This window comes from Anguilla anguilla, chromosome 5 (genome assembly GCF_013347855.1).
Source record: "Anguilla anguilla isolate fAngAng1 chromosome 5, fAngAng1.pri, whole genome shotgun sequence".
Lineage (NCBI taxonomy): Eukaryota > Metazoa > Chordata > Actinopteri > Anguilliformes > Anguillidae > Anguilla > Anguilla anguilla.
In genome coordinates this window covers 35,258,223-35,273,097 of record NC_049205.1, presented here as the reverse complement: position 1 = coordinate 35,273,097, position 14,875 = coordinate 35,258,223, and the positions used below count along the sequence as shown (strand labels likewise).

Genomic DNA, 14,875 nt, shown 5'->3' with positions numbered 1-14,875 from the left:
CAGGTCAGTCAAATTCCTCCACACCATTCTCGACAAAATCATTTTTATATGGACCTTGTTGTGTGCCCGGACACACTGTCATGCTGAAATAGGATAGGGCTTGCCGAAATTGTTGGGGAAGCATAGAATTGTATAGAATGTGATTGAATGTTGTAGCATTAAGATTAGTTTTCATTGCAACTAAGGGGCTTAGCCCAAACTATTAAAAACAGACCCAGACAAAGGAGTGTCCAGATACCTTTGGTCATATATTGTATAAATATGCAATAAATGTGCAATAAATACATTAAAAATATGTTTTGCATGAAAAATATCCTGATATAAAAGACCAAAATGTTCTCACAATATTCTTAAATAACATTTCTTCATGGTCGCCATTAAAGTACAAAAATAAAGGTTAACCCCTTAAGTTGCACCGGCCAGTATTCAGGCTGGTTTTGGTTTATTTGCATTCATTACATTTTTTTTATTGTAAAATTTTCAATCGGTCTGGTCGCATAATATACCGTTTGTGTTAAAAGGTTCTATGTCGTTAAACTATTTTATGGTGCCAAAGTTTTAGCGACAGCGGTTCCCTATTTTGTGGGGTGGGAAAACGAGTTTTGGGGTCCTCATCTTCTATTCACTTTGGAAATGCACAGATGACATGAATAACTGTACAATTATTGTTTTAACTATGTTAAGGATCCAGCTAACAAAATCCAGTAATTAGTAAAAAAGAAAAAATGTGCAAACTCTGAAAAGCTTTTCATAGAATGTCCATTGTTTACTTGCAATTCTCTTTGCAATTATCCAGAGGAATTATTGTTGTCCTGTTATAAACACGCTGAAAGTATTGTGGACGTATGAATGTTATTATCTTCAGTTTGGATAGGTTCTTTTATACAAGATGAGCCCACCTACTAGCTTCTCTGATGAGTATTGGCTAAGCAGTCCCTCAGTATAGCCGATGGGACCCACCGAACACCAGTAACGACTCGAGCCGGACAAGTTCTGCCCCATACACAGCCAGCCAGTGGCATGATATTATAGTGACAACTGAAAAGCATTTTAGTCAATTAAATCACATTTTGAATGCTGTATAGTTTGTTAGACTTGCATGAAAGGACACCTATTGTTTCATCTGCATGAACAAAACATACGTTTTTCAGTATACAAGCTGAAAATGTTACACACTGGCAAAAGAAAAGTTCTTGAGGCTTTATACCATAAAAATATGCACTTGAAATATGGAGGCCTTAGAAGAGGCCACTGTCTGAGGACAGTGAAAGCAGCTTTGACTCCACAGTACAGGGAATGCACAATGAAGGACTTAAAAAGACATCATTCATTCACAAGGCATATACATTCTCAAAATATATGTATTATTATTCATCATGCATATAAATAAGAAGTAGCCTCTTTATTTTGAATAATAAATATGGCATATGAAATTGTGGTTTGGGGTGGGATATTTGATGAAAGCTTCAATCAATGGATTAGTAAACTAGTAAGCTAATGTACAGCTATTTTCTAAAATCTTCTGGACCTGCTGTTGCCAGAGGTGAAAGGGTGACAGGCAGGGGGAAAGCAAACCAATTTACACAAACATTTTCAACTAGCATGCAGTAAACAATATATAGTACTGTATACCACCAAACATCCATAATACAGTATCATTTGGTTACCAAGTGTTCTTTTGGAGTCTTCCTTATTGGAAACCTGCCTAGACATAGCTTAGAAAAAACAATGCAGAACGCTCAGATTCGGTTGTATTGTGTTATAAACTTTGAACCAGGATTTGTCCAATGCTGTGGCTCCATTGTGTTTCTAAACCCACCAGGCACACCCACAAGTATACGTATGCATTCATCTTTTAGGTGAGCAAAAAAAGTCCACTTCCACTGTGTTTGAGCTTCTGTTACTTGCTTTCAGAAACATTTAGAGTAATTCTGACTCATGGAAAACAGACTCCTAAGGGTTACCTTTCAGTAGAGACCAGGGTTATCCTGTTGTCAAATTGGATTCAAGAATAGTAACCATTTTATCTTGGGTATGTCATTTTCAGGCTTGTGTTTAAAACAGTTGGTAATACAGAAGGGGTTGATTATATATCTCAGATATGGGTGTATTTCTGTATGTATTGCTGGTATAGTCTTTAGGAGATTTTTGCATAATTTTTTATGTAGAAATGTACACTAAAATATTTGTTTCTATCAGTTATATATAATAAACTGTAAAATGAATATCTGTGAATGAAACAACAACTATAATCCTTGTTAGATAAGGCAGTGGGAAAAACCACGAAGGCCACAGGTGTTCAGAGCAAGATACTGTATCTGGTTTTGCATGAGTGCTGTGTGCAAGAACACACAAGGTTATCATTGTGAAAAGGATTCATTGCATAAATTTATGGAAATAAACCATTACTGTAGGAAAGTTCTGTGAGAAAGGCATGCCAAGGCCTTTAATCTCTTTTGTAAAGTTGTCTTATGCTTTTAGGGTCATTTCTTTCTTGGTCATTTTGATCATTATTTTAATATAATCTCGATAATTTCATCTTTTTGAACACCCTGTATACAGACTCCAGTTCTAAGCCAGGGTTGACTTTGTAAACATGAACTCCCCAAACTGTGGGTGCACGTTGACAGAGATAAAATGATAAAACAATGACAATTTTCTTCCTCATTAAAATCTACTGTTATGTGTCAGAATTTAGAAAAATACCACAGAATTGTTTTTGCTAATTATTACTAGAGACTAACTAAATGTGTATATGGTTAGCTTCTATAGCCGATTGAAAGCAAGTACATTGCTAAATCCAAAGGTCTGATATCGTTCTCTGTAGTTAGATAGCTTGCAACCAAAAACAGGTGGCGCTGCCTACATGGCAAATATCTACTGATAGTCTTTGCTAAGTCACTGTTTGTCACTCGCTATTTCATATATGGCAAGCTTAGTAGCCTGTTCTGTTTCTGTTACTCCAAAGTTACACCACCACCACAGAACCAGATGCAAATTTCTATATGGTGTACCATAACTGTAGTAAACAGAATAGTATATGTAAGCAAGACAGCAAGCAAGCTGTATTCTTTGTCAATATTACAAAAATGTTGCAAACATTGTCACAGGTGTAATGTTAATAATGACTTTTATAAGAATTAACAATAATATTTCAGAGTGAAACAGTGTGATCAGCATTTTACTGTGAAATCATTGGTTATTTGGATTTTACAGTGTCCAACAATAATATATCACAATGTAATTAGAATATTACTGTGAAATCAATACAAATCAAATTTGCTTTCATTAATTTTCTTTGTTGTATTCAGTGTTTGAAGGAAAGAGGCATCATTGCATGTATTTCGGAGAAACAATGCAAAAAAAAATGTCTATGAAACTGAAAATGTTTTGCTTGTGCGAAACAGAGAGGGGGCTTCAATCAAGCGTTTTCTACTTCTCTGAGAAAATGTGTTGATTTTGAGTGGATGTCAATGTATACATAATTGTCTGACTGGACTGTATGTTATGTTTACTTTGGAGGTTTTATTGCCACATTGAAAATATTTGCTGAGCGTTTCAGGATTATTGCAATTGTACATTTACATTCAAAACAGATATTTAAACAAAGACATAAACAAGCAGACTGATTGTTTGCATGAATGTGTCATTGTGTAAGCTTCTGATGCATTTTTCATGGTCCTATGCAAATACAGTACAGGCCAAACATATTGGGCCGCCTGTGGTTTTTTAAAAAACCTCAGGTAGAGAATAATTCAGTTAATTTATGCACATTTATTGAAATACAAACCAAAGTTTGTTGTTTTTTCAATTTCTACCTACAATTATGCAAAGATTAATTTGACTAAAAAATAATCTTAGGCACAACTTTCCTCAAAATAGCATCATGTGGCTTTAATTACAATTAAACAAATTATTGGAAGACTATCCAATCATTTTGAAAAGTAGGAGGTGGAGCAGTGGGAGGGAGGTGGAAGGGTAGTTATATTGACTGAAATCTTATCTACCTTAAGTTTATATAAAACTATAGGTAGCCTAATTACTCATACTGTAAGCCTACTCGACGGGTTCAGACAAATGGAAATGGAAGAAACAAGATTTTGTTTTAGCATGCACTTTGTAGTTGCATTACAACTCCTGTTATTTTAATATTTTAGAGAACTTATATATGAAAGGTGCTATGCACTTAAAATTATTATTTTGTCATCTTTTTAATTGCATAATCTCCTGTTAGCTGAAAATGTATTTCAAAGATGTACTGCAAGATGCAAAAAAAGAAAAAAACTCACATATGGAGATTTCTCCGTTTGAATATATTTAACAGCGATCTTTAAGGCAAACATATTAAAACTAAATTATATGCTATTAGTGGTTTTCAGAGTGCTTGTTGAATGTAAAAATTCAAATTCAAACTTAAAGATTATGCCACAGTTTTACCGGTAGTGCTCAAAGTATGGGATCCTGAACAAAGCAACATGTACGCATGACTTTACCAATTATTTTTACTGTCCTGGTGGCAGTAAGTGCCTGAGCGAACAGGTGCCACAGCGTGGGACGGAACACAGATTCTGTAGCGGTGAACACGCGATCATGATCCCCTCGTTGGGCTGATAAAAGTCAGAAGAACAGTGCTATTTTCGTCTCTGTGCACACGGGTGTCTAGCGCCAGAGCGTGATATGCACAATGTCACATGGACAGGGTTTGGGAATTGTCCGGTTGCCCGGTGATGATAAGCAGATGTTCCCTTCTATCACCACGACCTGTTTGCCTGTGAAAGGGGGCAGGGGATGAAGGAGGGGTGAACTGGGCTCTCATTGGTCGCCACTGGTTCGAAAATGAAGAACGCATTAGCATTATATAAAGTCACACAAGCCCCCAAAATCCCATAGTCTGAACAATGGCTTTCCTGTGGTTGGTGTCCTGCTTCGCCTTCATTAGCGCTGCTTATGGTAAATAACATTCAATTGCCTTGAACGTGTGCACAATATGACACAGGTAGAAGAGCAGCGAGCAACTCCATGCGAGGGCAAATTTACAATGAGTTAATGAAGCGGTTTTGGCCTGCAGTGTCTTTAACACAATGATATTCTTCAGCTTTTTACATCAACTTTTTGTGTACTTAGGGAAGTTAAGAGCTGAGGTGAGATGCATATCAGAGATCACAAATAGTTCAGTGCTGTCTACTATGTGATAATTCTTAACACATCATGAACACAACAAGAGCACAATACGACTTCAGGGAGCTGACTGGGTGGGTAATGGCTTTGGTTCAGCCCAAACTGTGATGTCTCTTTGTTCAGGACAGCATGCTTCCAGCATATATGATGACACATTGACCGTTACAGTGGCCTTTATAGTCATGGCAAACAAATGGGCAGGTAACATAGTTTTAAGGAAAGAATTGTTGGGAATTTGGTACGAGATTCCTTTTTTGTACTTGAGCGACAAATGTCTGAGTCAGCATTATGTAGTACTGCTGGTATTGCGCCTTGGTTGTAGGCAGAAGTACAGGACTAGTGGCTCAGCCTTGACCCCCCCTACCACTGTTTCTCTCTCGTGCGTGCTCTCTCTCTCTCTGTCTCTCTTGCGTTCTCTCTTTCTCTCTCTCTTTATCTCATATCCTCTGCCTCACCCCATCTCTCTCTCTCTGTCTCTCTCTCTCCTGCAGGCTGTGGAACTCCCTCCGTTGCGCCAGTCGTGAGTGGCTATGCCCGCATTGTGAATGGGGAGGAGGCCGTGCCCCATTCCTGGCCCTGGCAGGTGTCTCTGCAGGTACTGCATCGCTACCTTGACTGGAGCTAAGATGTTCTAAACGCATGCTTGTGTATGATGTAGGCATTATACTTTTTTACAAACTTGTTTTGGCAAATTAGTTTTAGTAATTGCTGAACAGTGTTCGTAAAGAAAAATGTTAAGCACAAATGTCAGTTGAATCCAGGCCTTAGTGTCCTTCATCACTGATGAGGAATTCTCTTCTGTCTGGTCAGGGTTGTAATCAGCGAAATCATAAATGCATGAGCTGTGGGAAAAAATGTATTAATGAATAGTTCAGGAATCAGGTTACAATCACACATTTTACATCACAGTACCACTGTCTAAACTATTGTGAATTGGTAGAATGCCATTGTGATGTGGTAGAATTGATGCCGTTTTCTGGCATCAGTATTGGTTAGCACAGCTGTTTCGCGTTCATGTTGTTCATGGATACTCAAACAGTTTCTTGTTAATTCAAACTCATATTATTTACCGTTGTTCTTGTTGCTTCTTGTTCCTGTTGTCTGTGGTTGTCAATGGTTGTGTGATGGTCTTGGGCTGCAGGACTACACTGGTTTCCACTTCTGTGGAGGATCACTGATCAGCGAGTACTGGGTTGTGACAGCTGCCCACTGCGGGGTCCGGTAAGTCTTTGTACAGCAGTATTCATAAATACATAATTACACAATTATGATACTAATAAAGTGAATGTGGCACCAAAGTTTTTGATCGTATTAAGGTGGAATCTCAAACTGATCTGAGAGGTGGATCAAATCTTATTTTCTCATTTATTTCTCACTGGATTTCCCTTATTTTTTTCTCACTGTTTTATCCCATTTCTCTCATTTCTTTTATTACGTTTTTCTTTCCGGTCTAGGACCAACCATCGTGTCATTGTGGGAGAGCATGACAAGAGGAGCACCATTGAAGCTATTCAGACCATGAAGGTGGAGAAGGTAGGGTCTTAGAGCCTTGTTGTGCCCCTCACATTTGCACATGCCTCTCATTTTTATCAGGCATCTCATTGCAGAAGACGAGTCCTAAGTGTGCGAAAATTGTGACGCAAATTTGGTCCAACTTTTATGCCTGGAAATGAAATTTCTCACAGGTGCTAAGAACTTTCTGAAAACTCTCCCAAATTGCAATGTTGAATAGCCTGGTATTTTGAATCACGCTTCACTATGGTCATTTTCCCATTATTTGGGCTGAAACAGCGGAAGATATCATCGTAATCTTGTGTCTGTAGCACTGCACATTTTGCAAAAACAAACTGATGTTTACTTGTGGAAATGGGCTTCCTTCTCATTGAAAGGATTGTTAGGATGAATCCACCAAATGAAAGGACCTGGGCTTTTTTTTTTTAAATGAATGACTTCCTGTCTCGGTCTAGGTCTTCACTCACCCCGAGTGGAACCCCAGCACCATCAACAATGACATTACCCTGATCAAGCTGACCACCCCGGTCGACATGAACATCTACGTGTCCCCTGTGTGCTTGGCCGCCTCCTCCGACGTCTACAGCCCCGGCATGACGTGTGTCACCTCTGGTTGGGGTCTGACGCGTCATAATGGTGAGTTCAGTGGGCTTGAGCAGTGGTCTTGACCACCACTGGCATTTTAACATCGACAACGAACTATTGACCAATAATTTGTTAAAGAGAGCGAGGGTGCTGCGGTTAAAATTTTCACGAAAGAAGAATGTGTTATTTGTCTGTGTCACTTTACATGAATTTCAAATCAGAGCAGGAAAACATCAGCATTGTTAGGATGAATATCTTACATAAAACTGCTGCTGAACGTTAACACCAAGCCATTTTGCAATTTGACTGCATCACCCACAGTATTCAAACAACACTAGCACTCTAATTTTACTTGACCAGTTTATTTCACAAGTGTCCCTAATCTTCCTGAAACAGCTTATTTAGGGCAACATGGAAGACAAACTGCTGCTGTAGCCTATCAGTAATGTATAGTATAATCATAAAAAGAAAGGACCATAAATGAGCATGGAGTTGTATGAAGCAATACATGTTCAGGGTTTCCCCAGGACTTGTGTGATGGACAGACGGTCTCATTTCTCCACCAGCTTTATTCACTCCCAACAAGCTCCAGCAAACCGCCCTGCCCCTGCTGTCCAATGAGGAGTGCATGGCCTCCTGGGGGGACAATATCTCCGACGTCATGATCTGCGCTGGCGCTGACGGTGCTTCCTCTTGCATGGTGAGTGGAGCCGCCCCTCACGTCCGGCTGCTCGTCCCCTGACCTTCTTGCTCTTTCGGCATCCTGCTCCTCACACCCTGACCTTGGCCTGAGCCCCTGCTCTTAGCCACCTTCTCCTGAAATCCAGCTCAACACATGCCGCTGTTAAAATGTAACTCCTCACAGCCAGCACTTCACGCACAGTTCCTTGTTTGCAGCTCTTCACATCTGGTAGCTGTCTTCTTATATTCAAGTCCTCACATCCTGGTCACATCTGGTTCTTCAATTTTTTAACAGCAGATACTCATTCTTGAATAATATTTTTAAAACTAGCCCGAGGATACAAGCTTGTCCGGGTTGTGTAGTATAACTCGCCTCCATTCCTACACAGTAAACACGCTAAACACCAACACACTATTTGAGTAGAATAAGGATTTCACGTGCTCCATCATATTATAGTATTCTTTATCTACGTTGATTTAACGCTGACCATTTTCACTTGTACTCATGCAGTAATACGCTGCACAGGTCTTCCACATTGAAAGAAAGATCCTGTAACGTGGGTTCAAAAGCCTTCAGTTTTCACCATGATGCACTCAAACAAGCCATTCAACTTTGCCACCAAGCAGCCTTTTCCAAATCACCAGCCCCTTCTCTCTGCTGCAGGGTGACTCTGGAGGCCCCCTGGTGTGCGAGAAGGAAGGCGCTTGGCACCTGGTGGGCATTGTCTCCTGGGGCAGCAGCCGCTGCAGCACCACCACCCCCGCGGTCTACGCCCGGGTCACCGCCCTGCGCTCATGGGTGGACCAGATCCTGGCTGCCAACTGAGGAGCACCACCACAGCACTGCATTGTACAGACAACTCACGAAAACAGTGTTAATTCAACTCTAACAGTGTTAATTCAACTCTAACAGTGTTAATTCAACTCTAAAAGTGTTCATTCAACTCTACAATTGTTAATTCAACTCAATGTTATCTATTAAGTGTTGAATTAACACTGTAAATTTTCTTTGTAGCTGTGCAAGATACTCAGATATGCAAAATAACCATTAAATACAATTAATTGCAGTCCATTGTCTGTAAATCGCTGAGAAAAGTAACTCCACCGTGAGTGTACATTGCTGCTTGACTTTTACCATCATGACCCTGGCATAAAGTTAATGATTTGCAAGCAGCAGCAGGGGGAGCCAATCTCCCACAAAACATAAAAAGTGCCTGCAGGCATTCACCCAGCTAAGCCTGTGTTTTTCTTAAGCCACAAGTCTGAGGTGAAAAAAGTAATGCTTTTATAATAATCTTAAATATTGACATTTCATTTAAATATAAAACATGCATCTGTCACATTGTATTTTTAATTCTGCTTTGCGAAAAAGGCAGAAAAGGGATCAGTAATCTGGAAGTCATCTGATTATTGTTTATTTACACTGATACAACACACAGAGCGTGGTTTAATTGGAATGTCATGTCTTTGTTCACCAACCCCTTGAGCAGTCTTGCAGCTCTTTCTAATGTATATCATATGATTGATAATCATAAGGTTGTTTGCCATTTAAATAATAATTAACATAAGAAACATTAGCCATATTATGTGTACCATGAATGAAAAGGTACAAACAACAGTCCTGGTGAAATTTCAATATGTTAGTAAATAATTCTGTTAGCAGTTGTCTTCTTGAAGTTTGTTTATTTTCTCCTACATGTTACAAGGGACAGTCAATCAGTGCAAAATCAGCACAGGTACATTTTCCAATGAACAAAACAAAGACAAGCTGAGATCATAGCAGGATGTTGTTGACTATTTTAAACCCCAGGAACCTCTACTCATATGAAACTAATTTGTCCACAAGATGGATCACCATAGCAACATCCCGATCCCTTTGAAGAAAATGTACCGCTGGCTTATCGCTCAGCGGAGTGCTTCAGAGCAGACGCTGCGCAGAGGGGCATGCATAGGAGACGACACAACTAATGAAACTTGGCAGTCTTCGCAATCTTTTTTTTCCCTCCTCATTTATTGTACTATTTTCCCTGATGCATAATAAGCCGGAATACTGCTTCGCAGATAAAACATGTCATTCATAATGCGGGGAAAGTACAATGCGAGTTACTGTGCCACATCACAGCAGCATACCGCATCCCTGTGTCCCATTGGCATCATAAATGGGCCTAAATATTCAGAATATATGATTTTATTTAAAACGTGCTGAATTTGTTTAAGGTGCATACTGCGTAGGCAATTCTCAGAACTTCTTGTTCACTCTTGTGGCCATTTTTCCAATTGCGCATTTGAAAAAAAGGAGTAGAACGAATGCTATTCATCATTCTGAAATTTTTAATCTTAAGCTTGATGACTTCATTGAATTTTATCCTTTTATTTACATATATATTATTTTTTTCCTGGTTTTTATTCAATGTTCTATCGGAACAAATATATCCAGGATAAATCAAATGGTCATATTCATGGCATTGAAATACAGCATAAAATTAAAACAAAATGAAAGTACAGGCAAACGCGTGCAAGCACAAGATTAAAATCCAAAAAAATAAACCTCCACAAAAAACCTTTGAACTGAATGAACAAGCAAAACAGAGTGGCCTACTTGGCATAGGATATGCTGGACAATTTTGTTAACTTGGTACTGTAATTGATAAACACATTTTTTCTATGGGGAATGGTCAGTTGAAACTTAAATTGTATGAAGTTCCTCATCATGTGAGTGAACTAACAATTGATGAAACACCTCCACATAAGCAGGGCAGCATGGTGGCCCGTGTGGGTTTCCTCCGGGTACTCTGGTTTCCTCCCACAGTCCCAAGACATGCAGGTAGACTAATTGGAGCCTCTAAATGTCCCATAGGTATGAGTGTGTGAGTGAATGGTGTGTGCGCCCTGCAATAGATCAGCAGCCTCTCCAGGTATTCCTGCCTTTTACCCAATGCACGCTGGGATATGCTCCAACACCCCCCACGACCCTGACCAGCATAAGCGCGTATAGATAATGGATAGATGAATGGACTTCCACATAAGTGCATCACATTTCACCAATTCATATACTGTCATTTTGGGTAGTAAACCTTGTTTATTTTCAGCAGACTTGTCATAATACCATGGATATCAACATATTAAAAAATCACAATTATAAAATCACAGAGGGAAACTACAAACAACTGTTATTTCAGGTATTTACTTCCAAAACTAAAGTCCACCATGATAAAACACACCACCACCATGAACAACACTGAATCTGACAAAATATGATCAAATTCAGTGGTTCCCAATTTGTGGATGCACATCAAGTAGAATTTTACTTTTGGGAGCCCAGGGGCCATGCTAACTGCCTTTTTTTAATAAATTAATTAGTTGGATTTTCCAAAATTCTCCTTTATCATCTTCTTGATATAAATCACTATACTAAACACAGGCCCATAGCCAGAAGCTGTTTTTCTGTTTGCTTATTTGTTTGTTTGTTTTCTTTTGGCAGGGTGAGGCATCAGAGTATCCTATGGGGACGCACTGTATATGATTATTGATTCTGTGCTGTGATGTCATAATAAAGCTGTCTGTCACAAATACAAATTTTAAGGCAGACTTTGGGGGAATTTCGGGGGGGGGTGGTGGTAGGAACTGAACTGAGCGCTCCCATCTCTACCTCAGCCACCACCCCCTCGCTCCCAGTTTCGTACAATGTTTTGTTTCATTTTCGTAACATAAAAAAATACGACATCCTCCAGGTAGTCTTTTTAATGCACACCGTACTTCAGATCCCAAAGACGACAGTGAGTAACCGGCTTTCAGCGAGAACAGCTGTGAGCATGCATAATGCACTTGTCTCCAGCGAAAGCAGAGTGCGGGGTGGCCATTAATGTGACGAGACACTCAAACTGTGAGGACCCTCTTCTGTTGAAGAAAGAAAAAACGGCTGTTTTGAGAGTGAGAAGAAAATTTAATTCTCAACTAACAAATGTCCCGGACATTAATTCTAGGGATTAGGCTAATACTTCGGCAATAAGAATGCATACAATCTACTAAGAGGTTGTTAATGTGAATTGGTGCAAGAACAATAAAGCATGACCTTTATCCAGGGGTGGTTTGTTCTGCTAAGGCAGTGGTTGCCAGTCCTGCAATTCCCTAAAGTCTGGAATCAAATCTGACCCTCCCAGTTCCAGCTATTATCAACAGATGTGCAGGGTGGCATGTAATAGGCTTTTTGCAGAGCTTGGTGACATGCTAGGATACCACATAGCAACACCGTGCTACCTGGCATTTGGAGTTTTACGTGACAGTAGTTGTTTCTAGTGAGGTCAAGCATGTCTTTCTAAAGCCGTTTCAATGACCTAAAGAGTCTATACTCTTGGTGTCAAGAGCAGCAGTCTGCTGATGCCAGCTGTAAATATAGTGTTCTTCTTTCACTGTCACAATGTGGATGAGTACTGTGCGCTACCTTGGGGGTCTGCAGGTTGAAAAGAGGTTTTGGCTCTGTATTTTGAAAAATACAGAGGAAATGCATGCTTGTTGTTGCTGTGATGGGACAAGCCACTGAATACATCAACGACATTCCAAATTTTGTGCCAAGACAGAAACATGGGAAAAAGCCTGGCGGCTAAAGCTTTTCTTACGGACAAGTTACAGACATGCAACCTTTGAGCTGCCCTCGTGAATGTAATGAAACAGAAAAAACACATCTGGATATGAAAATTATGAAATGTAATAGACATTTTGGTAGTGCCAAGAGAGCAGTCATCCATATTCATTTGTAAATGGGAGCGACTGTGTGAAACTGTAATATTGTGGGTGAGATGTATGCGGAACAGTCATAGTGTGGAATGTGAGGATTGATTTATGTGGAAAAGACGACAGGAGAGCAAAGTTATCGTGAAACAGGAAAAATAATTTTAGCTAGCAATGACAGTGTTGTCATTTTAACTATTTTAAAGATGACGATGTGTTCTCCCTCTTATATGGTTCAGTGGGAATAGCAGGGACTACATCTAATAAAGATTGACTCTGGTTTTTGAATGAGCCCTTTCGGCTTGTCACTTTGCTTCACTGTACTTGTGCTACAAATGCTCCACTGAAACCTGGTTCCACATCACAGGGTCTATAGCTACACCCACCCCTCCCCACACAGAAATAGTATCACACCAAGAAATGTCCCAATCACATCTTACCGCCAGAGGAGCACAAATTTGACAAATGTGTACAAAGACAGGGATTGCCAGTGCATCATAGATATGATTAAGCACAGGTATTTCATAATATTTTCAAGGTTTCAACGTGCTAAGTATGCCTTTAAGGAGATATCTGAGGTGCATGTGTTGACTATGCTGAACATTTATTGAATGATTGAGCCATTATTGAATATTATTGCCATAAACCATTATCTGGGTCAGAACAATAACTCCCTTACTTTATCTGACTTTACAGTCCTTACAATTCACCCCCATGTCCCTCTTATTTAAACACCAAAGGAGAAGGAACATCATTAAAGCACTGATTGGCATGCTTGAATTGTTTACCCAAAAGTAACATTTTCACATCTTGGACTCATTTTTCAAGATTAGTCTGACATAATTATTGAATATATCAAATGAAAACACAAAAGCAGATTAATTTCGTGGCAAAGCTGCTGCGGTTATCATTTTTTGAGTCAAGGTAAACACAAAATCTGTTTAACTCTGTTTCTAACATGACAGACAAAACTTGGCTTCATTTATATTAGAAATACTTTCAATCAATCTCACTCAGCTTTCTTGTACAGAATTTATGAAAAGGTTTGCTATGGTGTAATACTATTTACATTCCTAAGTACTCAAGTACAAGACGCTAAGACATAACACCTGGTACAAACAGAAAATACTTTTTAAAGGTTTTTACATGACGTGATTTGAAATTAAAATGCAAGAATACTAAATTTGCATTGTAAATGAATTCATACATTTTAGAAGAAATAATAACGCCAAATTTTGAGGCCACCGGTGATGATAAGGCAATTGGTTAGCTATTAATCACCTAAAATAATAATTCAGTAGAATAAAGTCCCATACAATGGGTATTCATTTGGAAGTAGTGGTATAGTGAACATTCAACACGTTTGTGCATTTTGTACTTGGAGGCAGGGAACAACATCACCAGGCCACTGGATTAGGTTGTCAACTCTCCCATTTGGACAAAGGGATAGATGACAAATTATAACATGACATACAACATGCCGGAAACATGAGGAGGAGGAGGACGAGGAGGAGGACGGAGGACTGAAACAGTGAACACAAGGGAGGGGAGGTACCTGACTCTTTATACCTGCAGGGGAACTGGGTGTAGGAGGTTAAGGTAATTGCTTAAGGGGTTGTGTGAAATCTTTAATGACTCCAATTAAATTGGCAATGGGAGATTCAGAAAGCTTGGTACATCATCAGTATTATAAAGATAAAGGATCTCCTATATCAAAAGCAATGTTGCGCATCTAGCCAAGAATTTACTATTTATTATTCCTAGTTCTGATGTTTCTGCTGCTTTTTAAAGTGATGAATGTTTCAAAGTAGCTTTGGAGGATCTTTTTAAAAAATTGCCTTCAGAAGCAGATTGTTTGTGATCTGTGAGTGAGGAAAAGGTCATATAATCTAATTAATTATATCAACTTAAGCAACATGATGACAACAAATCATTGAAGCGCTCAGATGCAGGACACAAACTGAGAAAACAGATTGATTTCACAATCAAATAATAATTTGTTTTAATTATGTATGTCTGCCCAGTGTGAAATTCTTTGAAAAGGACTGGACTCCTTTTCACCGATCAGAGGGCAAGGCGTTTGAGTACTGTTATTCTCCTCAAACAGTTTGCGCTTCTGCTTATCTTTTGCTCCTGCTCTTCCACTTCATTATAGCTTGGTCACGTTTAGCTGCTACTGATTGACATTCAC

At 39.3% G+C, this 14,875-nt stretch overlaps 1 protein-coding gene across 1 annotated transcript; it reads left to right on the top strand.

The window, feature by feature from the left end:
• Positions 1–4,844: 4,844 nt before the first annotated feature.
• LOC118227062 (chymotrypsin B-like) lies at positions 4,845–9,618 on the top strand. Its single transcript, XM_035417164.1, has 7 exons — positions 4,845–4,950; positions 5,670–5,773; positions 6,320–6,399; positions 6,633–6,711; positions 7,146–7,326; positions 7,842–7,975; positions 8,621–9,618. The coding sequence occupies exons 1-7, from the start codon at positions 4,899–4,901 to the stop codon at positions 8,780–8,782; spliced, it is 792 nt and encodes a 263-aa protein (XP_035273055.1). The 5' UTR covers positions 4,845–4,898; the 3' UTR covers positions 8,783–9,618.
• Positions 9,619–14,875: the final 5,257 nt, after the last annotated feature.

What these genes read in the sequence shown, in the direction of transcription:
- LOC118227062 (XM_035417164.1), top strand. Translation starts at nt 4,899, where the DNA reads ATGGCTTTCCTGTGGTTGGTGTCCTGCTTCGCCTTCATTAGCGCTGCT. An exon ending in CCTGGCAGGTGTCTCTGCAG is followed by an intron (nt 5,774 to 6,319) that starts GTACTGCATCGC and finishes CTTGGGCTGCAG; the next exon opens with GACTACACTGGTTTCCACTT. An exon ending in GCTGCCCACTGCGGGGTCCG is followed by an intron (nt 6,400 to 6,632) that starts GTAAGTCTTTGT and finishes TTTCCGGTCTAG; the next exon opens with GACCAACCATCGTGTCATTG.